Source organism: Sus scrofa, chromosome 5 (genome assembly GCF_054392235.1).
Source record: "Sus scrofa isolate SSC_HxYL_T2T_F1_AM1 chromosome 5, Sscrofa_HxYL_maternal_Yorkshire_Landrace_v2.0, whole genome shotgun sequence".
Taxonomy (NCBI): Eukaryota; Metazoa; Chordata; class Mammalia; order Artiodactyla; family Suidae; genus Sus; species Sus scrofa.
Genome location: NC_139387.1, coordinates 58905105 through 58931973, shown reverse-complemented (window position 1 = coordinate 58931973; position 26869 = coordinate 58905105). Strand labels below are relative to the sequence as shown.

The following is a 26869-nucleotide window of genomic DNA, read 5'->3' as shown; positions in this document are numbered from 1 at the left end:
AAGAGGCAAAACTCTCAATATGTGCACATATTTCTATCTAACAAATCAACAAAGAAAACCTAACAAAATCAAGAAGTTAATAGAACAAATAAGAAAAGATGCTGGATAAAAAATAAACTAAAAAAATCGACATCACTCCTCTACATGAAGAATAACCAACTAGAAAATATAAGAGAAAATAGTACCATGTAGAATTATAAATATGTACATATCCATATTAGTATGACTGGGATAATATGGATACATGTATATTTGTAGTTGTACATGGTACCACTGTATGTGTGTGTATGTGTAGTATATATAAAGGAAAATTTAAATAAATGGAGGGATATTCCATGTTCACAAATATTTGATGTCAGAGTTTCTCCAATTAAAGAGTTCCTGTTGTGGCTTAGTGGTTAAGGAATTCAACTAGCATCCATGAGGACACGGGTTCGATTTCCTGGCCTCACTCAGAGGGTTAAGGATCCGGTGTTGCCATGAGCTGTGGCATAGATAGCAGACACAGCTCGGATCCCGTGTTGCTGTGGCTGTGGCATAGGCCAGTGGCTACAGCTCTGATTAGATACCTAGTCTGGGGACCTCCATATGCCATGGGTGCATCCCTAAGAAAAACAAAAAGATCAGTTTCTCCAATTAATATATGGAATCCATACTATCAAAATTTGTATGTGAGTATACAGATTCATGTATTCACAGCAAAATCAATTTGGGAAGAAAGGACTAAAAAAAAGAGTAAAGGTGAAAGTGTTTGGTGGGTGAGGAAGAATTACTGTTATGAGACAATGACATATGCAATGGCAAAGTGGTAAAATCAATATAGCACTGGCATGAGAATAGACAAAATTGTGGAACAGAGTAAGAGTAAAAATTAGGCCCATGTTATATAAAAATTTGAAGTATGATAAAGGTGGCGCCACAAACCAATGGAAAAGGGACCTCTTACATATGCTATGAAATTGGGAAAACTATTTTTGTGAGAAAAATAACACTCTCTCTCCCATGCACCATGAATAAAGGTAGACTCATGATGGCTTAAAGAACTAAGTAAAGCTGTAAAGTTAGTTGGATAAAATTCAGGGGAATACTTTTATAAACTAGGAACATGGAAACCCTTTTTATTTATTTTATTTTATTTTATTTTATTTTATTTTATTTTATTTTACGTATTTTTGCATTTTCTAGGGCCACTCCCACAGCATATGGAGGTTCCCAGGCTAGGGGTCTAATGGGAGCTGTAGTGACCGGCCTATGCCAGCGCCACAGCAACATGGGATCTGAGCCGCGGCTGCAACTTACACCACAGCTCACAGCAACGCCAGATCCTTAACCCACTGAGCCAGGGATAGAACCTACAACCTCATGGTTCTTAGATTCGTTAACCACTGTGCCACGACAGGAACTCCAGGAAACCCTTTTTAAATGTGACTCCCCCATACACAAACTCTGAGGCAGGAAAATTGTTAGATTTCAGTACAAAATTTAAAATTTTATTTCATTAGAAATACTATGAAAAAATTCAAAAAAAAGATGAGAGACCAGGAAAAGATAATTGTATCAAATAAATATTACATTAATATCTATAATTCACCAAGAAAAAGTATAGGAATTATAATGGAAAATGGGCAAAAAAAAAAAAAAACAAAACCCTGAATAAGTGTCTTTGAGCAGAAGTGTTAATAGCTAGAAAAAAGTTTGAACTTTTGAAGCTTCAGCTCACTGAATTAGGAAGTCACATATTAAAACATCAGTAAGCTACCATTTTACACCCATTGGAATAGCTGAAGTCAGAAAGTTCCATAATTCCAAATGCTAGTGAGGCTTTAAGGCAGAAGAAATTTCTGTGTATTGATGGTATGAAAATAAATAAGTGCTAGCAGTATTTGGTGAATTTATGTACACATGCGACTTATGAACCAAAACAAATCTATAGCACAATACTGTTTGTGTGAATATGAAGCAAAAATATGCAAATTATTAATATCTTTCAAAGGAAAATACATATTGAAGAATATATGTTAGTGGGAATGCAAATGTGTGCAACCACTATGGAGAACAGCATGGAGGTTCCTTAAAAAACTAAATATAGAACTACCATATGGTCCAGTAATCCCACTCCAGGGCATATATATCTGGAGAAAACCATAATATCGACAGATACATACACCTGAATGTTCACTGCAGTACTATTTATAATATTACAATTGCTATGACAATGTAGCAATCTAACTGTCCATTACAGAAGGTTGGATCAAGAAGATGTGATATAATATACAATGGAATATTACTCAGCCACAAAAAAGAATGAAATAATGCCACTTACAGGAACATGGATGGACTTAGAGATTATCACATTAAGTGAAGTTAGACAGTGAAAGACAACATCTTATGATATCACTTATATGCGGAATCTAAAAAAGGGGGGCTACAAATGAATTTATCTGTAGAACAGAAGTAGTAGACTCACAGACTTTGAAAACCAACTTACAGTCACAAAGGGAACAGGTCAGGGGGCAGCAGGAGGAATGGATCCAGGGTTTGGGATTGGTATAGGCATACTGTGGTATATGTGATGAATGACCATCAGGGACCTGCTGTATAACAGAGAATTCTACCCAATATTATGGGATAATCTATGTGGGAAAAGAATCCGAAAGAGAATGGATGTTTGTACATGTATAACTGAGTCATTGTGTGTACAGCAGAATTTATCACAACACTCTAAATCAACTACACTTCAATAAAATTTTAAAAAGTGAAAAAAGGATATGTGGTGCATTTAAGCAATGTAATATTAGCCATAAAAAGAATGCAATAATGTCATTTGCAGCAATGTGGATGGACATAGAAATTATCATACTAAATGAAGTAAGTCAGACAGAGCAAAACAAATATATGAGATCACTAATATGTGGAATCTAATAAAAAATGATACAAAAGAACTTATAATGTACAAGACAGAAACAGACTCAAAGATTTTGACACCAAAGTCCTGGTTACCAAAGAGGAAATGTGGGGCAGGAAGGATAAGTTACGGGGTTGGGATTGACATATACACATTACTATATATAAAGTGGATAGGTAACAAGGACCTACTGCATAGCACAAGGTAATCTATTTAAGACTGTGTAATAACCTATATGGGGAAAGGATCCGAAAAGGAATGGATGTATGTCTATGTATAACTGATTTTCTTTGCTGTACACTCGAAATGAACACAACTTTCTATGTCAACTATACTCCAATAAAATTTATTTTTTTTAAAAAAAGAACATATATATATCATACTAAAAGGGATGCCTATGGTGAGAAGAAGTAGAGAATGGAATGAAAAATAAAAATTAAAATAAACAAAAATAAAGCAAGACAGAAAACTTACCCCAACCTATGATGATAATGGGCTACGAATTGAGAATTATAATGAACTTAAATCTGCTTCAAGATGAAGAAAAGAGAAAACAATGCATTTTTTTTACTAGGCATGTTTAGAATTGTTTATAAGTCATGAAGAATGATGTAATTGAAAGAACACTTGTAATAAACCTGTTTGAATTCTAGCTCTGCAATCTCATAAGCCCTTCATTATTCATGTCTCACAAGAGCTTTATAGACAACTGAGCATTTATTATTATATCCATTTTTTATGAAAGAAAAAAGAAGCTCAGAAAGATCAATTGGCCTGCCCTTTGCCTTATGGATAGTAATACGTGAATCTAGGACTTCCAACAGCTCTAAACTCCACCGTCCTATTGGGTGAACCATAGGAAATGACTCTAGGGGGCCACTCTGTACCTAGGAAGATGACTGTTTCATATGGTTTACCCAAAATATAATGTGTCTAAAATATAAATATAAATGTGTCTCTTCTTGTGTTACAATGAAAGGCTTGCCAATTTAACTTCAAGAAATAAAGAAGGGATAATAGGGAGGGGAATAACAACAGATGAACATTTATATTCCTAACTTTAAAGTTTGGTAAAATTCAACAATGCTTACTTAGGAAAATCTTAATAAATGTTATATTAGAGCACTGAGTTCTTAAGTATCGTGGACTCTGAGTGGCTTTCTTATAAAAAGCTCTCTTACTTTAGTAACCAGAAATACATCTAAATAAAGAAAATAATTCTTGTACCTCAGGAGTACCATATACCCAGGTATGGCAGATAAGGAATAGATGAAACTGCTGATCACTGACAAGATTAAAAAGTATTGGAGCATCATAGAACAGTCCCGTCCTTTGTCACATAATCCAAGAACTGCAGATGAATTTCCTGGTGTTTGAATGCAGCTACAATTTTGGAATACCTATCAAACAATAATACATTATCCTATTTTAGGAAGGAAACTCTTGAATACAAATCTCAAATATTTTCTATATACTAGCTGGGTCAAAATGGAGACTTTATTCTCTTTACTTTCATATTCTTTATGGTGTCTCTCAGGATTATAGTTTGAAACAAAACACAGAAGGGTGGTTTCTGAAAAATGATGGCTCCTTCTAATTTATTGAGTAAATTCACAATAGCTCAGCTATCCTAAGGTCATGCTTTTTAAAAACACATATTGTTTTACCATATGCTAAATATGACAAATTTTTTTCAGAATGCTCAGTAGAAATTTTTAGATACCAATAAACAAAGCTTTGTTTCAAAATATAATTTATTTTAAAAACAAAGTCAACCCTTTTTGAATTTTCATGTTCCCATAAGAATCAAATTAAATTCATATCACCGACCAACATTCTAAGTGAGATTTGTTAGGCATGAAAATATGCCCAATTCCATCTTTTTACAAACTTATCAGATTGTGAAATGCGCAGAAAACATGTGTGTAGATATACACAGGAAAAAAAAAAAAGAAAAAAGAAACAACAAAGAAATTAGTTGGATAACCGAGATCAAAACTGCCAACTTTATCTCGGTCTAGAATATTTTTAAATGAAATTATTAAGCAATAATGTCAACTGCTATGAAATTAAAGATCAGTGCTCAGATATGATGAAGTTTAAAGTAACATCAAGGAAATAAAAGGTAAATCAGGTAAGCATATAGAAAGTAACTTATTTTTCCCCACAAAAAAAATTTAATTTTGAGGAGGAACTTTACTTTTGTCAAATGTGGACCCAGTTCATAGTTGGAATGTGCCAATGCAGTGCATAAAACAAAAGTTCCATTAAAAAAATAGGCTAATAGGATTTGTTACCATGTTTATTCCTGTTCCAGAGGATGCCTCACAACCAGCAAGACAGGCTGACATGTATGACAAGCCATTGTTTCCACATACAGGATCCCATATTTTAGATGGACAGTTGCAATCTTTGTTGCAGTCAGCATGAATATTTCCCACATGTAAATCTTGTTGCATTCTGAAATGATTTCAAATAATGCCATGGGTATTGAAAGAATATTAGAGCAGTTTCTTTTTCTTTTCATCTCAATTCACAATTACATTTCCTCTGCTCCCCCAAATAGAAACAAAAATCTTCCAAATGTTAATGCATGCTCTGCATACTATAGTTCTGGCATAAAAGATAAGGGCTTTGGTGACCTTAGCCACTTTTTCAATGATTTCTTTCAGGTAGACAAAAACCAATAAACAAGCTTTAACTGAATACCTACTATATGAGAAGTGTTTTTCCAGGTGCTTTTTTTTTTTTTTTTTTTTTTTTTTGGTCTTTTTGCTATTTCTTTGGGCCGTTCCCGCGACATATGGAGGTTCCCAGGCTAGGGGTTGAATCGGAGCTGTAGCTTCCAGCCTATGCCAGAGCTACGGCAATGCAGGATCCGAGCCGAGTCTGCAACCTACACCACAGCTCACGGCAATGCCAGATCGTTCACCCACTGAGCAAGGGCAGGGACCGAACCCGCAATCTCATGGTTTCTAGTCGGATTTGTCAACCACTGCGCCACGACGGGAACTCCTCCAGGTGTTTTAGAAACCCAAAATGAAGATGAACAGATCCCTGGGTTTCCATATGGTGGAAAATAACAAGAGATCATATTTTATAAAAGCAACCTCAAGTGCTCAAAATCTGTAGGAGCAAAACCTGGAAGTTCAGTCTATAATGTAGATAATACATTTAGCTCCAGAAATGTAACTATTTGAGTAAGCAAAAACATTCTTCCAGTATGAAAGTGTTCAATAGGAGGATCCAGCATTGTCACTGTATGGCTCAGGCCACTGCTGTGGCACAGGTCACTGCTGTGGCACAGGTTCTGTCCCTGGTCTGGTAACTTCTGCATGCAGTGGGTGCAGCCAAAATATAAATAAATAAAAATAAAGTGTTCAGTGATCCTCAAGAAGACCAATTAGCAAATATCCACAAATAAGACACTATTATGAAAGTCCCAGAACCCAGTGGTGGGGCTGAAGCACCCCTCTGAACCACAGAGACCTAGAATAATGACCTGAGAAGGATAACAGGAGCAGTAACACTCTGATCAAATTGCCCTCCCCCAAGACCAGCACAACACCACATCAAGAGAGCTCCGCTAGGCCTATCATTTGTCCAGTGGGAAAAGAGAGCCTAAGGTGGATGCCCCCTGGGTCGTGGGATCCTTCCCAGGAGGCCCACTCCTATCTTTCCAAAAGAGAATCACTGGGAAAATCTAATGGGTTTGACCACTGAGGATCAGATGGAGAAGGCAGGGGTGGGAAGGGGAGGGCAGGACTTATAGAAACCAGCACTCAGATCTTGGCACACTGCATTCCTGCTTGCAGCTGTGCCCAAGCAGAGATCCAAGCTAGTGCCTCTGATCATCAGCATAGCTAAGTGGTGATACTGTTTGGCAGAGAGCTTGGTTGGCTGTTCTGCTTGGTTGGCGGTTCTGCCTGATTGGGGCACCCAGGCAATAGACCATGAAGCTCTGCCCAAATGCTAAGCATAGCCTCTAGTCCTACCCATCCAGACAGCCTAGACAGAGAACCTGGGCAGCCATGGAGCCCATACTACAGCCACAAAAGACCCTGAATATTCAAATTGACAAAGTAATCTCAAGAAAGAAGAATAAAGCTGTAGACATCACACTTCCTAGTTTCAAACCATATTACAAAGCTATAGCCATCAAAACAAGCTGGTTGGTAAAAAATGACTATTTGGAAATAGTCAATTTTATCACATATCTACTTAGCATGGAAGTTACTTAGTATTAGAGAGAATAAAAAATATAGATAACATAAAGTGATATTATCTGTGAAAGTGTTCCTAAATATAAAGCAAAACAAAGAATGTAATAAGGTTTCAAAGAGCTAATAACCTCTGAACCAAGATGGACAGTAATGTATAGAGCAAGAAAATGTTAGTCCTAAGGTTTCTGCAACATGGAAGCCTCTTTCTGTACTCTCTGGTGAGGTGCTCAGGAAAAAAAAAAAAAAAAGCAGATATAAAATAAAACTCAGGAGTTCCTGTTGTGGCGCAGTGGTTAACGAATCCGACTAGGAACCATGAGGTTGCGGGTTCGGTCCCTGCACTTGCTCAGTGGGTTAACGATCCGGCGTTGCCGTGAGCTGTGGTGTAGGTTGCAGACGCGGCTCGGATCCCGTATTGCTGTGGCTCTGGTGTAGGCTGGTGGCTACGGCTCTCATTAGACCCCTAGCCTGGGAACCTCCATATGCTGCGGGAGCGGCCCAAGAAATAGCAACAACAACAACAACAAAAAAGACAAAAGACAAAAAAATAAAAAATAAAAAATAAAAATAAAGCTCAGGGAGTTCCCATTGTGGCTCAGTGGAAATGAACCTGGCTAGTATCTGTAAGGACTTGGGTTCAAGCCCTGGCCTCACTCACTGGGTTAAGGATCTGGCATTGCCATGAGCTGTGGTACAGGTTGCAGACATGGCTTGGATCCTGTGTTGTGTGCCTGTGGCGTAGGCCAGCAGCTGTAGCTCTGATTTGACCCCTAGCCTGGGAACCTCCATATGCTGCAGGTGTGGCCCTAAAACAAACAAACAAACAAACAAAATGGAGACAATAATACTGTATGTTTTAAAGTTGCCAAGAGAATAGACCTCAAAAGTTACCACCTTACACACACACGCACACACACACAATTGTAAATATGTGAGGTGATGGATGTGTTAACTAACCTTATTGTGATAGTCACTTTGCAATATACAATACACCAAATCATGAGATTATACACTTTAAAACTATATGATGTTTTGGAGTTCCCATCTTGGTGCAGCGGAAATGAATCCAACTAGGAACCATGAGGTTGCGGGTTCGATCCCTGGCCTCGCTCAGTGAGTTAAGGATCTGGCGTTGCCGTGAGCTGTGATGTAGTTCGCAGACACAGCTTGGATCTGGAGTTGCTGTGGATCTGGTGTTAGGTGGCAGCTACAGCTCCTATTAGACCCCTAGCCTGGGAACCTCCATATGCTGCAGGTGCCGCCCTAAAAAGACAAAAAAAAAAAAAAAAAAAAAAAAAAAAGAAAGAAAAAAAAACTATACAATGTTTTATGTCAATTATACCTCAATAAAACCAGAACATTGTAAATTAATGATAACAAAAAAATTTTTAAAGCATCTAACACAGAGAAAGACAAATATCACATGATATAACTTATATGTGGAATCTAAATAAAATGATTGCACTGAATTTATTTGCTAAACAGAAAGAGACTCACAGACCAAAGGAAAAGGAAGGAGGGATAAATTAGGGGTTTGGGATTATCAGGTACACAGTAGTATATATAAAATAAAAAACAAGGACATACTGTATAGAACAGGGAACTATATTCAATATCTTATAATCTGCAGTAGAAAAGGATTTGAGGAAGAATATATATATATATATATATATATATATATATATGTACACTTGTACAACTGAAACTAACAACATTGTAAATCAACAATATTTTTTTAAAAAGATCTAAAGGTCTAACAGCAAAACTTTCCTATGTTCAATGTAATATGATGGAAAGAAAACTAGTATGGATGTCTAAAGACTGAATTAAAATCCTTACTCATGACTAGATTATGCCTCACATTTGCTCTGAGAATCAAGATAATTGGAGATGGAGGTAATCTTTAAGATTTTGCTAATTTTAAATTCTATTGTTCTGTATTGATGGAATTGAAGAGGTTTTTTCTTTACCTCCCTTTGTCATCAAATTCTTCTGAATCTCAACTTTTCTTCTGTAAAATGAAAATAACAGCTATCTTAAGGGGAATTTGAAAAATTCAAATAAGATAATATATAAAATTACTTTTATGGTTATATATTTAATATTACTCCAATCATGTAGTCTTTAATAATTTTAATGGGAACTTATCAGGATGGCTTTCATTTAACTGTTTACTCCATTATCTAGATATGTCCTACCAATGAATTTTTAAAATTGACATCACTATACAAGACCTTCCTGTGACCCTAGTTAACACTCAAAATGAAAATCTAAAACCTTTCAGCAAGATAGACATAACTATACAAATATAATATATATATAAACATAATAATTAAATTATAATATATTAGCATTCAGTTATATCACATTTAGTCCCATTATGGAAACATATAACAGTGATTGAGACTATACAGTCAACTCTTAATTTTACCCATTTATGAGAGTATAAAATGTATGAATAACATATACTAAAACCATAGGTAGTTTCTCTGATATTCATTTTACTATCATCTAGAGTATCACAAACACACACATACAATCATAAACTCACTAACTCTGTGATATCTTCCCAAACTCTTTAATAAGATGAAGAAAGATCACAGGACACCGTCATTAACTCCAATTAGCAAATGATCTGTTCATGGATAGTCATTGTAGAAAATATGTCATTAATTGTTGAAAGATTATAGCATTCATTAGAAAACAACATACCCTTTATAAGAGGCAGTTATTCCAGCAACTGAAGAATTATCACAGATCATGAAAAAACACGAAAAATAGAGAAGATACTCAGTTAAGGAAAACCAACATCCTATATGGGCAGCTTGTTTGACAGTAATCTTGAATTTCTTCATAATTAAGCCGCCAACTATATATCCAATGCATATTGGAGGTAAGTTATAAATACCTATAAATGCAAGTAAAATATTATATACAAAGTGACTTAGCAAAGGAACAAACATTAGATAAAACACATTTATCTAATATGTCTTACATAAAAAAACATTTAGGTTCAACTCACAGTGAAAAAGACTAACTTAAATGTATCCCCACTTAGTTTCATATTACATACAGAGAGATTTTAGAATACTCCACAACACTTAAGTATATTTTGGAAGATTTGTTAAATTACTGTGCATTTAATTAATAACAGAAGGCTGTAAATTTCTTGTATGCAGGGATCATGGTCTGTATCTCTTTTCTTACCATCCAAGTAGAAGCGACAAGTCAAGGCTGACCAGTTATTTATTACTTTCTGTTCTTTGGGGTGGGATTATATGTATAATGATGTGTATATAATGTATATTATATAATCATATGTAGTAGGATTTTTATGATTCTGCAGGTGTTTATTCCCACTCTGGTTTAGAATACTTGGTTCAAGGTACTTTAGAGGTACTCTGCTCAGCCTGTGGTTGTTAAGTATCTTTATTATTTCATGTCTTGCTGCTACTGACTAATACTCTTCTTCCTCCAATCCTCCCCCCAAAAAAGAGGGGAAAAGGGGAAAAGACCACGCTAGGTTGCATCTTTACAATGCCAGGGTCTGTTCACCAAATCACATTCTTGGGAAAGCTGGCTTAATAATTGTTCTTAAGTCCCACACCAGAGAGTCTAACTTAGTACATCTGAGGTGGGCCTCAGGTATCTAAATTTGCAACAAACACTCTACATTATGTGGATGGATACATGTAATTTGGGAATTCTCATTTCAAAGCAGTAAAAGGATCCCAGGAGAAACTCAGGTTGGAGTAGAACCACCAGGATTAGCGTGGTTGCAGAAAAATCAGAATGGGCTGCAAAGACATCTCAAAACACCAGGGCAGCCAGGGAACTAAGTTAGAAACCATGGAATTCATGAACTGGAGCTGAAAAGGTAAAATCTGGGTATGAAACAAAACTCTTAATGAGTTAACACTGTCTTTTTTACATGAATGAATCGCCAATCTGAAAAATTGTATCTAACTTGTGTATTCACCAGGATTTCCACAAATAATTCAAATTTGCCTTCTGAGTGGAGAGAGACAAAGAAAGAAGAAAACTAGGATTTTCCAGCTTCTTTCTTCCCTATCCTCTCTTGCTTTTCCCAGAGAGCGGAAGGGGGAGATATACTGGATATAGAAACATTTTAACAGATTTCAACTGAGTTCCCTAGATCTGTCTACACACTGTTCACCATTGGGTGTGTGTCGGGGGGGAGTGGGCAATTGATGTAAGGAACAAACATACCAATGAGAAAGATTGCATCTGAAGTGGATTTTCCATAGTGCTGTTCCAGATATTTAGGCATGAAGGAGAACATACTGGCAAATGCATTGAACTGTAGCACACTTATTAGTATGAAAAGCATGTAAATCGGGTTGCATAAAAGACTTTTCATGAACGGCAAAAAATCTGAAAGGAAAGAATGACAACAGTGTCAAACTAATGCAACTTTTTTCATTTTATAATGGATTTTTCCTGAAACATCAACCTCCCTTCTAAATTATGTTTTTGTGTTTTGTAATGCATGTGTGTTTGTTGTTTTTACCCATTGAAAGCTAAAGCTGTATCACTGTTTTAGTAACTTCTGCAAGTCAAAGATGCAGCTGACTGGATAGAGATCGGAATACATTTTGCCTTCATTTTAGTTATCGTTATGTCCTAAGGAAAAAGTTAACATGACCAAAATACTGTCCGGGAGTTCCCGTCGTGGCGCAGTGGTTAACGAATCCGACTAGGAACCATGAGATTGCGGGTTCGGTCCCTGCCCTTGCTCAGTGGGTTAACGATCCGGCGTTGCCGTGAGCTGTGGTGTAGGTTGCAGATGCGGCTCGGATCCCGCGTTGCTGTGGCTCTGGCGTAGGCCAGTGGCTACAGCTCCGATTCAACCCCTAGCCTGGGAACCTCCATATGCTGCGGGAGCGGCCCAAGAAATAGCAACAACAACAACAACAACAACAAAAAAAGACAAAATGCTGTCTGATTTCACACCATTTCCTTTTTATCCTTCTCTTTTCCTTCTACTTGTATCCTCTCTAATCTAGAGATCATCTAGAATGAAAGATGCCTGTTCTCTTGTTCTGTTCTTTAAAGTCAGGAAGGAATTCAATTTGATAAAGTTCATATTCAAATACTGATAATATAATTCCTGAAAATTTATAATGAAGATACATGTGGAAATTCTTGGGACTGAATCTTCTCAAGTACTAGGTATATCTCTGCTTTTTCAGAACAAGAGATTTAGTGGTTCTGCCAATAGTTTACAAATAATCTTTTTTTTTTTATTTTATTTTCCCACTGTACAGCAAGAGGGTCAGGTTATCCTTAGATGTATACATTGCAATTACAGTTTTTTCCCCCACCCTTTCTTCTGTTGCAACATGAGTATCTAGACATAGTTCTCAATGCTATTCAGCAGGATCTCCTTGTAAATCTATTCTAGGTTGTGTCTGATAAGCCCAAGCTCCCGATCCCTCCCACTCCCTCCCCCTCCCAAATAATCTTTTAAAATACCAAGCCCCAGGTCTCACTGGCTGAGATCCTGATTCATTTAGTATATACTAAGATCTATGTAAATGATTTAACCAAAGCATCTTTCTGCTTGTGTGGACTGACAAAGCTCAGAGCCAAATTTGTGGCTCAGCTCTAGAAAATATTCACACTGCCTCAATTTGGGGTCAAAATCTCACTTACACTTTCTTTTCTCTTTTCCTATCTTCATGTTCTTGGTCTTGATTTCCTTACTTACTGTGTATCATTATCCTAGTTTGCTGAATTCATAAACTGCCTAACATCCATTCTAGAACAAAGCATCAATTAATAAACAAACTGGAAGAGGAAAAGCATAGCTTCATGCTAAGAAATGAATTCTAGTTGTAGAAATCATTTCTATGAATAAAGTACATGGCAAGGGGAAAAGTTGTGTTGAGAGTACTTCGGAGATTTTTAAATCATCCATGTTTATTGACATCATGTCCTAAGAGATGAAACTCAGTAGTTTCAACTTTTTTTTTTTCTTTTTGCTTCTTAGGGCCGTATCTGTGCCATATGGAAGTTCCCAGGCTAGGGGTCAAATTGGAGCTACAGCTGACAGCCTACATCATAGCAACAAGCAGCGCCAGATGCGAGCTACGTCTGTAACCTATACAAGAGCTCATAGCAAAGCTGGATCTTTAACCCACAGAGCGAGGCCAGGGATTGAACCCACATCCTCATAGATGCTAGTCAGATTCTTAACCCGCTGAGCCACAATGGGAATTCCATATATATATATGTCTCATACTAAGCTAAGCCCTTTCCTAGTTTTGATCTTCCAGACTATAAACAATATTCTGTGTTAACATCTTCTATAAGTTCATACCAGCCCTTTGATAAGACTTATTAATGTCATCATAATGACAGAATTTTCAACATTATGAACTAGCTCCTAATGACCTGAGAAGTATTAAATTATGTTCAATTGTGGTCTAAGTGAATTTGTAATTGTTAACAATACTGTGCAAATTGGTATAATTTATGGGTGATGGTAGAAGTAGCAATATCAACAATGATACCAATACCAGTAAACAGTAATAATAGTAATAGAACTCCTCTTACCCTCACACAATAACTCTCTAATAATAAATACTAATATTATCCCCATCTTGTAGGTCAGGAAACTGAGTCTGTACCCACCTTACAAACAAACACTCTTTAAGAATTCCAAGGCTCAGATCATACCTTATACTAATGAAATCAAACTTCTGGGGAATACTACAGAATTTCCAGGTATCAGTAATTTTAAAATTTTTCCAGGAGATTCCAATATGTGGCCAAGTTTGAGAATGAGTGTTCTTGATTACTAAATACATGGATTGCCTTAGCTTAGTCTGCCATAGATACATCTTCTATAAATTATGCTTTGAGCTTTTATTGAGGATCTACACAAAACATCTGTCACATGAAATATGCTTCTGCCTTTACCGGAATACAACTATGTGACTCAGTATTACCTACATCATACATCATATGATTTTTTTCTCTATTTACAATTTCTTACATGGGGAACAGTTTCTCTTTAAGAATTGTTAGTGTTATACAGACCAATGGAACAGAATAGAGAACCCAGAAATAAACCCAGACACCTATGGTCAATTAATCTTTGACAAAGGAGGCAAGAACATAAAATGAGAGAAGACAGTCTTTTCAGCGAGCATTGCTAAGAAACCTGGACAGCTGCATGCAAATCAATGAAACTAGAACACACCCTCATGCCATGCACAAAAATAAACTCAAAATGGCTGAAGACACCATCGAACTCCTGGAAGAGAACATAGGCAAAACATTCTCTGACATCAACCTTACAAATGTTTTCTCAGGTCAGTCTCCCAAAGCAACAGAAATAAAAGCAAATTAAACCAATGGGACCTAATCAAACTGACAAGCTTTTACACAGCAAAGGAAACCAAAAAGAAAACAAAAAGACAGCTCACAGAATGGGAGAAAATAGTTTCAAATGATGCATCAGACAAGGGATTAATCTCTAAAATATATAAGCAACTTATACAACTCAACAGCAAAAAAGCCAACAACCCAATGGAAAAATGGGCAAAAGACCTGAATAGACATTTCTCCAAGAAAGATATACAGATGGCCAACAAGCGCATTAAAAAAAAAATTCTCAACATCCCTGATTATCAGAGAAATGCAACTCAAAACTACCATGAGATCCCACCTCACACCAGGTAAAATGGCCATCATTAATAAGTCCACAAGTAACAAATGCTGGAGGGGGTGTGGAGAAAAGGGAACCCTCCCTCACTATTGGTGAGAATGTAAGCTGGTATAACCACTAGGAAGAACAGTATGGAGGTACCTTAGAAATCTATACATAGAACTACCATATGATCCAGCAACCCCACTCTTGGGCATATATCCTGACAAAACTTTCCTTAAAAAAGACACATGCACCTGTATGTTCATTGCAGCACTATTCACAATAGCCAAGACATGGAAACAACCCAAATGTCCATCAACAAATGAGTGGATTAGGAAGATGTCGTATATTTACATAATGGAATACTACTCAGCCATGAAAAAGAACAAAATAATGCTATTTGCAGCAACATGGATGGAACTAGAGACTCTCATACTGAGTGAAGTAAGTCAGAAAGAGAAAGACAAATACCATATGATATCACTTATATCTGGAATCTAATATACAGCACAAATGAACCTTTCCACAGAAAAGAAATCATGGACTTGGAGAATAGACTTGTGGTTGCCAAGAGGGAGGGGAGAGAGTGGGGTGGTTGGGGAGCTTGAGGTTAATAGATGCAGACTGTTGCCTTTGGAATGGATTAACAATGAGATCCTGCTGTGTAGCACTGAGAACTATGTCTAGTCACTTATGATGGAGAATGACAATGTGAGAAAAAAGAAAGTATACATGTATGTGTAACTGGGTCACCATGCTGTACATTAGAAAAAAAATAATTTATTGGGTAAATAGAAAGAAATAAAGATAAAAAACACAAAAAATAAAAAAATAAACATATTGAATGTTAAAAAAAAAATTGTTAGTCTTTCCTCCATTGATTATGGAGAATTATTTGACCTACAATGTTTTCTTTGGTTGCTTTAACTTCCAAGGAGCTCACAGCCAACCTAACATTTTTGATTTCAGAACTATGTAGTACTTATTTTGCTTAGTGTATATTTTTCCCTCTTTTCTTCTTGGTTTGAATTTCTTTTTTAACTAACCCTATGCTCTCTGTAAATAGATTTTTTAAGGCAAATGGCACCAAATTTATTTATTTATTTATTTATTTAGTGCCCAGACTGATATAAAGTTTTATATAAATGTTGACTTTAGATAATTCAGCTTTTAAATGATAATATTTCCATGTAGTAGCATAGGAAGAATCACGCCAGCTAGACATTATTGTATCATTATGCTGATAAGTTGTCTTCATGCAGCCCAGTGCATTGTAATGTTACTGAAAATACAGACACGACTATAGATAATAAATAGTAAATTATATAGAATTTAAAATGTTTATATTTGCCTTTAGTGATTCTATCCCTTTTCTTGTTGCCTTCTCTTTGTTTCTCTTCCTTGACGTTTGTAATGGTCTCAGCATTATCCTCCAGTCCTTCCTTTGGAAGCGTTTTGGGCAAAAAGAAAAAAGGAATGGCAGTGAGCACATTCACTCCTGCACAAACCAAAAAGCCAAACCACCATGCACCAACCCAACGAGTATCAGTGGGAGTTATGGTCAGATCATCTGTAAAGAGATATACACATTTTATATTAGCTTAAATCATTATTTCCTGTATAAACTATAGAAAATTATTAAAATTATAATTGTCAGGTTCTATCCAAGTACAGAATTTGTATATAATTCACACATTGATAAGACTTGTCTGACAATATGTGGTGTTACAATATGTCTAGCAATAAACCAGTTTGACTATCTGCCCTATCATGTAAGGAATTTATAAATAGGTACTTATTAAATAACTGTAAAGTCTATTTCATTATGCACAAAAGATTAATGCTTAATGTACAAAAATTCAAACCTATGTGTTTAAATCTTTTGAAAACAAGAAATATGATTTTGGTGCAGTAGAAGAGCAGTGGATTTTGAGTTAGAAGATCAGCATTTTATCTTGCTCTCTTGCTCACTGGTTGAAATACTTGAAAAATTAAACCCCTCTACTTAATTTTTTAATTTTCTTTTCTATTTTTAAATTTTTTGTTTGTTTGTTTGTTTTGTTTTTTTTCTAGGGCCGCACCCGTGGCATATGGAGTTTCCCAGGCTAGGGGTCTAATCAGAGCTGTAGCCGCCAGCCTACACCACAGCCACAAGCAACGCAGGATCTGAGCCGTATCTGTGACCCACACCACAGTTCACGGCAATGACGGATCCTTAACCCACTGAGCGAGGCCAGGGATCAAACCCTCAACCTCATCATTCCTAGTTGGATTCGTTAACCACTGAGCCACGACGGACACTCCAAACTCCTCTACGTCAATTTGATCACCTGAAAAGTGGAGATTCTAAGGTCAGGTAAAGCAAAAACTAAATGTGATAACATACCTGAAGATGCTTTGTGTACTCTAGACACTGTAAAAATAGATTTTATAGAGTTACCTGTGTTCACCGATCCAGTGTCAACATAAATATTTGCACAGAATGACGCTAACGAAAGTCCAATCAATGGACCAATGATAGCTCCTGTTTCGATAAACCCTAAAAACAAAGGAAAATATGAAGTTATAGCACAATTTTACGCCCAGTGCCAATCCCATGAAGAGTCTGAAGGTTGAATTGTTTTTACTTCAGATATTTTTCCTTACATATTCAATCTGTAGGAAAATTAAGCTTAGTGTACATAAAAGTAACACAGTTGTTTTATTTTATTTTTCAGTGTAGAAAAAAAGAGCTTCATAATTGGAGCCACTTTCTCAAGGCCTCCAAATTCCGTATTATGCTGGGTTACAGATAAAGACTTGCGGAAAGAGGAGATCAGCTGCAGCAAGTAGATCATATTGCATACAAATGCCCTTCTCCAGGAGGAAAATATTCCTTTTCTCTTATGAAAGACTAACTTACTTAAAATTATCAGTGTGTCCAACTTCATTCCTTAATAATAAAACCAAGGAAATAGGAATCTTTAAATTCTACAACAGCATGTCTCCACAATCTCAAATTGACCTGATAAATTAATAAGACAAAGATGAGATTAGTGGGACTGTCCATTTTATCATTCTAAACCATTTTCTCATGTGCTGTTACAGATTGGTGAAAGTAATGGCCTTTTTTGGTGAGTTTTGTTGTGTTTTATGAGTATATCATCAGTGTGTCTGGTATTGGAATGGAATTATCCCTTCCATATCATGGATGGACATTTTGATTCCATGGTTCCTTCAGTATTACAGCTGGAATCTTGCTATTGCCAATAGCACACTGTAGAGCAAGATTCTTTTGATGCTTTCCATTGCCATATTTTTAAAGGTATTTTCAAGCAATACCATGTTATGATAAGTTTCTTGTGGCATGTTCCTCAGAAAAGCTTCACTCCCAATTCTACAACATGAAACTTGCTCTGGCTCTGTCCTCTTACCGTATCTCCTCCACATTTTTTTTAAGGGTACCTGTGGCATATGGAAGTTCCCCGGCTAGGAGTCTCACAGGAGCTGCAGTTGCCAGCCACAGACACAGCAATGCAGGATCCAAGCCACATCTGCAACTTATATCACAGCTCACGGCAATGCCAGACTCTTAACCCACTGAGTGAGGCCAGGGATCAAATCCACAAACTCATGGTTACTCGTTAGGTTCATTACTGCTGAGTCACAGCGGAACTCCACCCTCCACATTCTTATCTTCCATTTCCATCAGTCCCCTCTGTCCTTACTTGGCGTTTTACACATCTGGACCATTATCATCAGCTATCTCATGACTTGCCCACACTTCTGAGTCTATGCTGTGCCCTCCCTGCTTACTGAAAATCCAGGCACGAGTTTCTGCAACTTTCTTCCTCTTTACTTCAAAATATGTTTTCTCCTATTGCCTCTGCCTTCTCCATGATTCTATAGGCCAGTCCACCCAGTATACACCTAACTTCTTGATACTAACCCTTTCTTCTCTAAAGTCCTGCTCAACAAAACGCTCCCTTTTGTGAACATGTTGTCTCCCTGATCCACTGATTTCTACAATATCTCAAATCCATACTGATTTTTTTCCTGTCATTGCACTCTGTTTCTACTCCCTCACCACTCACTCTACTTCAGTCCTTTCACATTCTACTCAAAATACTCTCAGGCAGCCCAGGGACCTCTTTGCCACTTACCCTGTGTCTTTTCCGGTCTTCATCCTCTTAACTGGTCAATTAACTTTTGACGTTTTTGTCCTGAGACTCACAAAACTATATGTTCATTTATTGTTTACTTTTTCCCCTATGACTGCCCTTTCTTTGAATTTTCTTCTTCCTATTCTACTCAAGTAGAATTGTTCCCTAGCATTTTATTCTTGGAACTCTCACTATATAGTATGTAGATTCCCATGGCAAACTTACTTCTTTCTCTTAATTTCATTTATTGTCACTGATAGATGATTCTAAAATTTTATGTCTAGCTGTTATGTTTGCTCCTAAACTCCAGAGCCATATATATAACTATTTTCTTAATGTATAGCTAATTGATTTATAATTATTTAATTAGGCACAGACATTTATTTCATTTTTTTCCTAATTTCATGTTATTTTTCAAATTTAATTATACACATATTTATTACATTTTATTGATTTATAATTATGTAGTTATTTACATACTAAATTTATATGGACCATGTCTTATTCATCTTAATACATATAGAGATTATAAAAATTGTTTCTATATATTACACCCCCTAATATCTGTTGAAGAAAGAAATACATATTACGAAAAGGTGTTTATGAATTTATTGCAGGTGAGTATTTTGTATTCTTTCAATACAGATATATGAAAGGACTTAAAGAGACTGAATGGAAAAACAATGGAAAAAATTATTGCAAAATCACCTAATATTGCTTGGGATAATGGCTCCTAATTTTTTTTTTTTTTTCTTTTTAGGGCTGCACCTGTAGCATATGAAGGTTCCCAGGCTAGGGGTCGAATCAGAGCTACAGCTGCCATCCTACACTACAGCTACAGCAACATGAGATCTGAGCCATGTCTGCAACGTACACCACAGCTCACAGCAATGCCGGATCCTTAACCCACTAGCAAGGCCAGGGATTGAACCCTCAACCTCATGGTTTCTAGTCAGATTCATTTCAGCTGTGCCACAATGGGAATTCCAGGTTACTAAATATTTAATCTCTTCATTATGTGTGACTCTGTTCCTATCTTCTCTCATTCTTTTTGACTTCTCTGGTTTTAAAAGTATATTACTATATTAACAGCAAAATGTCCCTGTACTCAAAGTTATGATTTTATAACCAAAAATATATGGAGTAACTAAGGAATATAAACAAGATAATCATAAAAAATTAAGAATATGTAGGAGATTGTAAGACAACATCCAAAGATGGATCTTAAGTTAGCTGTTGTGGAAGGTACTGATACTTTTTAGAAAAGGAAATTTCAGGAAACACAACCAAAATATGAAGACAGATATTTGTGAAAAATATGAAATAGCCCATCATTGAGAGGTTGTGATAAAGAGAAACTCCATAGGAAACTAAATAAATTGACTGCAGAGATATACAAGTGGAGAGCTCATATTTAATAAGCAAAGAGCCAGTATTTTCATAAACATGAGAGAGAAGATATTTAAAACTTGGGGGAAAATTATACTGCAAGAAGTTTTATAAGAAGACGATTTTAAAATACCAGAGATAAAATGACCACTGAAGAAGTCATAATAACCTACAAGTGAGGTAACGAAGACCTGAACAAAAATAATGAAAATAGGGAGAAAAAGTTTTGCATGTAAGAGACAGTTTAGAGCAAACATTGGTAAATCTCTTAACAGATTGGATATAGAGTGGTGCCAAGGAAATGGAGGCATCGAAGAGTGCTCCATGGTATTTGCAATAGCAAAAAGCAGATGTAGCAAAGTGGCTTATTTGGAGTTAGCCCGTAATTGTTCCATTCGACAAACTTGAAAAGATGGCCAACTGTGCCAAAGCACTCTGTTCATCCTTCTGGAAATCACTAAGCATCCACATAAATAACTACTATCTACCCTCAAGGAACTTACTATCTTGAAAAGAAGCTAAGGCAGATTTTTGCAACTCACCAATATATAAAGGAGAGTTTTCAGATTTGGCAAAATCTTCTATGTAGGAAATACCTAGAGGCATGATGGGAGTTTCACCAATTCCACGTATAATATTTCCAACTAGTACATACACCCACATTAATGATTTAACTTCCTTCACACACTCTGCATTAAAAGAAAGAAGACATTACATTAGTGTTTTGATAATGACATATTAACAATAATTAATTTTAAGTTTTTGGTAAGCATTTCACAGTCCTTACATGACTGTGGCACATTGCCAACAATTTACTATGCCAGCAATGACTCACTGAGCCATCACACTTGCATTTTCTGACCGATTACTTAAGTATGGCCACCTGTAAGTGTTATGTTGGAACCAATTCCTATTGGGTTGGGAGAGATGAGTATACTCATCTCTTCCCAATTCAGTATTTAGTGATAACATATTCGTAGTTCGATGGGGGTATTTACACTACAGAAATTAACAAACACAAAAAATCAGGATTTTTTTCCCTCCAGAGAGCTAGTTTACCATCAATTTCTAAAGTTAAGTCCTATAAGTCTACCCAGTTTATATACTAATTTAGGAGAGGGAACAAAGCCACAAATATCTCTCCCTAGAATTGATACTCTATTAATAAGACTTAACTAAGAGTCTTAACAGAATTTTGAATTCTCTACAGTTCTAATTAACTTTATAGAAATTAAAAAAAAAATTTTTTTTTCTTTTCTAGGACCGCACCCATGGCACGTGGAGGTTCCCAGGCTAGAGCTCTAATTGGAGCTGCAACCGCCAGCCCACGCCACAGCCACAGCAATGGGGGATCCGAGCCACGTCTGTGACACAGCTCGTGGCAGATTCCTAACCCACTGAACAAGGCCAGGGATCGAACCCTCAACCTCATGATTCCTAGTCCGATTCGTTAACAACTGAGCCACGATGGGAACTCCAGAAACTAAAAATATTTAACTGGGTAGTAATCACATTGTCTCTATAGAGCCAACTATATACTGTTACTACCAAAAAGCTTTTTTTTTTTTTTTTTTATCAGAGCTGCCACTGCTGGCCACAGCAATGTAGGATCTAAGCCACATCTGTGACCTACACCACAGCTCACGGCAACGCCAGAACCCCAACCCACTGAGCAAGGCCAAGGATCGAACCCACATCCTCATGGTTACTAGTCAGATTCATTTCTGCTGTGCCACAATGGGAACTCCCAAATAACTTCTTTTTTAATTGAAGCACCGTGACCTAACAATTTTATATTAATTTCAGATGTACGACATAGTAATTCAATATTTTTATAGATTATACTCCATAGAAAGTTATTATAAAATATTTGCAATACTCCCTGTGTTGTATATTACATCCTTTTATCTGATTTATTTTATATCTAGTAGTTTGTACCTCTGAATATCCTTCTCCTGTTTTTCCCCTTCTCCCACCTTTCTCCCCACTGGTAACCACTATTTGTTCTCTGCATCTATGATCTGTTTCTATTTTTTGTTATATTCATTCATTTGTTTTATTTTTTAGATTCCACATATAAGTGAAAATATATAGTATTTCTCTTTTTCTGACTTATTTCACTATGCATAATACTCTCCAGGTCCATCCATGTTGTTATAAATGGCAAATTTTCGCTCTTTTTTGTGGCTGAGTAATATTCCACTGTATCTTTCTATTGAGCAATTGATCAGTCAGTTGATAGATAGATGTACCAACCACATCTTCTTTATCCATTAATCTGATGATGGACACTTAGGTTGCTTCCATACCTTAGCATTATAAATACTGCTACAATGAACAACAGGGTGCTTTTTTAATTTTGATTTTTCAGATATACATCCAGGAGTAAAAATGCTGGATCCTCTGGTAGATCTATTTAATTTTTTGAGGAACCTCCATACTCTTTTCCACCGTGGCTGAACCAGTATACGTTCCCACCAGCAGAGCACAGGGGTACACTTCTCTTTCACCAGCATTTGTTATTTATCTTTCTGAGGGCAGCCATTCTGGCAGGTGTGAGATGATATCTCATTGTGGTTTTTTCTTTCCTTTTTCCTTATGATTGATAAATTATGCCACCCAAAGATGTGGGGGTTCTGAGCAAGACGGGTTTAGAAAATTTTTGCAAAGCTATCTCTTAGCCATTGCCAATCCAGAAAGTCATAGGCTCCATGTCGGGGTATTCACATTTTTATCTATAAGGAACACAATGATTTGTGTCTATAGATCATAGGCAAACTCTAGTTTTCCTCTAGGGCATAACCGAAAATATCAAGAAAACAAGGAATCAACACACTCCCCTGGAGAGACATCACACAGGGAAAGTTTTGTTTATCTACTACAATGCACATTAAAAAAAATAGGAAATAGTACCTGAGTCAGTCTTTGGCAGAAGCCAGCTCAAGGAAAGAACAGAGGCCACTGTTGATGTCACTGCTTTTCTTTGCTTCCCCAGGGGGTTCCTTTGGTTTAGAGGTTCTGAAAACAGCTATTCTTATACTCCTTTAAACTATTTTGGTTCCCACTGGTTTCATGCCAGCAGAGAAATTCCCAGCCTTGGGGGCCACTGTAACTTCCACCAATATGAAAACATCCCCTTCCAAGGAAAAGAAGTTCTGGTCTGAGGTAAAGCAACAGGGTCACCTCCAGACTAAGTATCACAAGATTATATAGGTGCCTCCACATATGAAGGGGCAGAGGCAGGTATACTGGTGCCTGGTACTGCAAGAAGCTGGAAGAAGCACTATTATTGTGCTGGGTTGAGGAGTGGTCCCTCTGGTAAAGAGGGAGAACTAGGGCAGAAAGATAAATCCCTAGTTTAGCAGAAAGAGAATCGAGTAAATCAAAACTATAGTACACTTGCCTGCTTTCTCTGCCATGGAATATCAGTGATCTAACACAAATGTTTTGAACTTTCTTCCTACCACTATTTCCTATTTAGATAGTTGTATAGACCGAATCGTCAGTATAAACCCATCCTTCTAAGACTTTTTCCTCTGTGGAATTATATCTACAGTAGTCTTTGGGTGGGTTTCTTTGACTTATTTTTAAATAAACATTTTTCTAAAATAGACAAGGTTGGAGTTCCCATCATGGCTCAGTGGTTAACGAACCCGACTAGTATCCGTAAGGATGTGGGTTCAATCCCTGGCCTTGCTGAGTAGGTAGTAAGTTAAGATCCAGCATTGCCATGAGCTGTGGTGTAGGTTGCAGACGCGGCTCAGATCCTGAGTTGCTATGGCTGTGGAGTAGGCCGGTGGCTACAGCTCCAATTGGACCCCTAGCCTGGTAACTTCTATACACCACAGGTGAGGCCCTAAAAAGACAAATAAATAAATAAATAAATAAATAAATATGAAAATAAAAATAGACAAGGATGTCTTGAGAAATATATTCAAATATAAAAAGAATAATAGTCTCTATTTTTTTTTTTTTTCTTTTTAGGGCTGCACCCGTGGCATATGGTAGTCCCCAGGCTAGAGGTCAAATTGGAGTTATAGCTGCCAGCCTACACCACAGCTCACAGTAACACCAGATCCCAAACCCACTGATCGAGGCTAGGGATCAAACCTGCATCCTCATGGATACCAGGGATTCGTCTCTGCTGTGCCATGAGGGGAACCTCCAATGTTCTCAATTATTAACCATTCCAGTTCCCCTCTGTACTCCCCTTTAAGATCCTGGAAAAGAAATATCTTTTCATTCGTTTACCTCACTTCACCAAACCCCAAAACTCAGGCAAAGCCCCTCCATAGGAAGTATTCATTACAAATTAGCTAAAGCAATAAAATGAAGTAGATAACCTGATGGATCTTCTGTTGGTTTGAAAATCTGGGTTCCATTTTCCATACACAAGAAACTGTTTGAGGACAAATTGCCTGAAACTGAAACTGTAGATTCATATTCATATCTGTATGAACACAGGGAAAATACGTTTGTGTTAAGGAGCCAGTGAGGACAATGTGAGCACTGTGGATGATTACTCACTCTTGCTTCTCTTCAGATACAACTTCCATACCCAGGAAAGCAAATGTCTCCTTATCTTTGCCACCTAAACGTCAGAAATCGATAATATCAAGACCTTGCCACTCGCTGTAAATGTGCAATTTATGGACAGCTTGCTTGCAATTATCTGCATGTGTGTGATCTACCTTATAGATTATCTAACAGCCTTCTCTGGGTTTTAGGTAGTTTCCTGGAAATAATTCTGTGGGGTAAGGAACAAAAACTAAGAGAAAATAATAGACACTACAAAGTATAATTAGGAATATAAAGCCTTTGGGAAAAACAACATCTCCAATTTTGAATTCTCTGAGATTTGCTCATAGGAAATATACCCCCACTTTCTGAGAATTCAAACAACTCCTTCACGCATTCATCAATCCCCAAGAAAAACAAAACATTTGGCCATCATAATGAGAGACCTTTGGAAAGTCAAACAACGTGACAGCACAATGCAGTGACTTTTTCTCTTCTCATGAGAAAAAAAGAGTTAATAGACTGTGACCATATACCTTAGGCAAATTACCACAAGATCTCCGTGCCCTTTCTGAGAAAGAAACTTGTAATCTTCAATAATGAAAGAAAATATATCCAGCTGAGGGCCTCTTTGTTAGAAATTATGCTGGACTGGTTTCTGTATTTTTATTAGATAAGAGAAAGCCAAAAAGAAAAAACCAACTCTTGCCCTTCTGAGTTCCAAATGAGCTACACTGTTATGCTTGGCGGTCACTGGCAGTTCTAATTTCTGTGCTATAGAACATAATAAAAAGAGTCAAAATACCTTCCTCTTAGAACAATTATCTAGTCATGGACATAAAGTCTGGCTGTGAACTGTGGACAAAGACTTCTGTCTCCATGTTCATGTTCCTGTGAGATATGCCAGCGTCAGACAAAAAAAAAAAAAAAAAAAAATAGCACCTTTGGCATAGGGTAGAAAGAAATTTAAATAATAGCTGAATATTACTTGATGTTGACTTGGACCAGAAAGGAAATAAAAGGATAAATAAAAAAAAATAAAACTCTTTGCCTGAAAACTTCTGACCCTTTCAGAAACGCCAGAGAAGATAGCATATCTTTTTCATTCATCTTATCCATTAAAACCCAACAACTCATTCACAGTCCATTCATCCTCCAAACTTCAGCAAAATGACAGACAGTTACAAAATGGAAAAGGAAAAGGCATAATGGGTAAAGGATAAAAACAATGGAAGATTTGAAAAAAAGGAGATAATGAACATTTAATAAGATAAGATTTTGAAAAAGGGAAAGCAGATAAGCGAGTGGTCACTGATTTAGAAAATAAGAAAAACATGGAGTTCACCTAGTGGCTCAGCAGAAACGAATCTGACTAGTATCCATGAGGATGCAGGTTCAATCCCTGGCCTTTCAGTGGGTTAAGGATCTGGTGTTGCCATGAGCTGTGGCGTTGGTCATAGATGAGGCTTGGATTTGGCATGGCTGTGGTCGTGGCGTAGGCCAGTTGTTACAGGCCCTGTTTGACCCCTAGCCTAGGAACATCCATATGCAGTGGGTGTGGCCCTAAAAAAAGACAAAAAAAAAAAAAAAAAAAAAAAGAAGAAGAAAATGTAAAAACACAAACACAACTAAGGACCTGCAGAGGAATAGGCAAACATATGTCACACATCCCTGGAAAGTTTCAGGCAGGGTACAAAATACTTCTAAAGGCAAGAGTAGGCGTGATCCAAAAAACGAGATAATTGGTTTAACATGTGTCTAAGGAGCAGTTAGACCCTGATAGACATCCTCCACCATCCCAATGAAAATGACCTTTGAATGTAGATACTCAGAACAGGAACATTGAGGATAGAAGGCCATACTAAAATCTGGTGATTTTAAGCAAAAGAAAAATCTACATCCTAAAAAGCAAGGCTTTCACTCCCACCCAGCTGGTAGCCAAGCTGCCACATCTCAGGCAACAGATCAGAGAATCCCTGCCTAGGATAAGTGATAGATAGTTTGTTTATAGACT

The 26869-nt window shown here is 36.8% G+C and overlaps 1 protein-coding gene across 45 annotated transcripts in view; it reads right to left on the bottom strand.

Annotated features, from left to right (window-relative positions):
- Window positions 1-26869, bottom strand: part of SLCO1A2 (solute carrier organic anion transporter family member 1A2) — a 109378-nt gene that overhangs the window by 10939 nt on the left and 71570 nt on the right. For 38 of the 45 annotated variants that reach the window (XR_002343818.2, XR_014845324.1, XR_014845325.1 and 35 more), the window contains 8 exon segments: window positions 24681-24787; window positions 20880-21026; window positions 17247-17345; window positions 16158-16376; window positions 11359-11523; window positions 9841-10036; window positions 5203-5365; window positions 4133-4305 (listed from right to left, as the gene is read on the bottom strand). Coding sequence is in view for 40 of the 45 variants with exons in the window: in XM_021091148.2 (XP_020946807.1) it covers window positions 4133-4305; window positions 5203-5365; window positions 9841-10036; window positions 11359-11523; window positions 16158-16376; window positions 17247-17345; window positions 20880-21026; window positions 24681-24787 (1269 nt within the window). In the remaining 5 variants the exon portion in view is untranslated. 45 annotated transcript variants of the gene reach the window in all.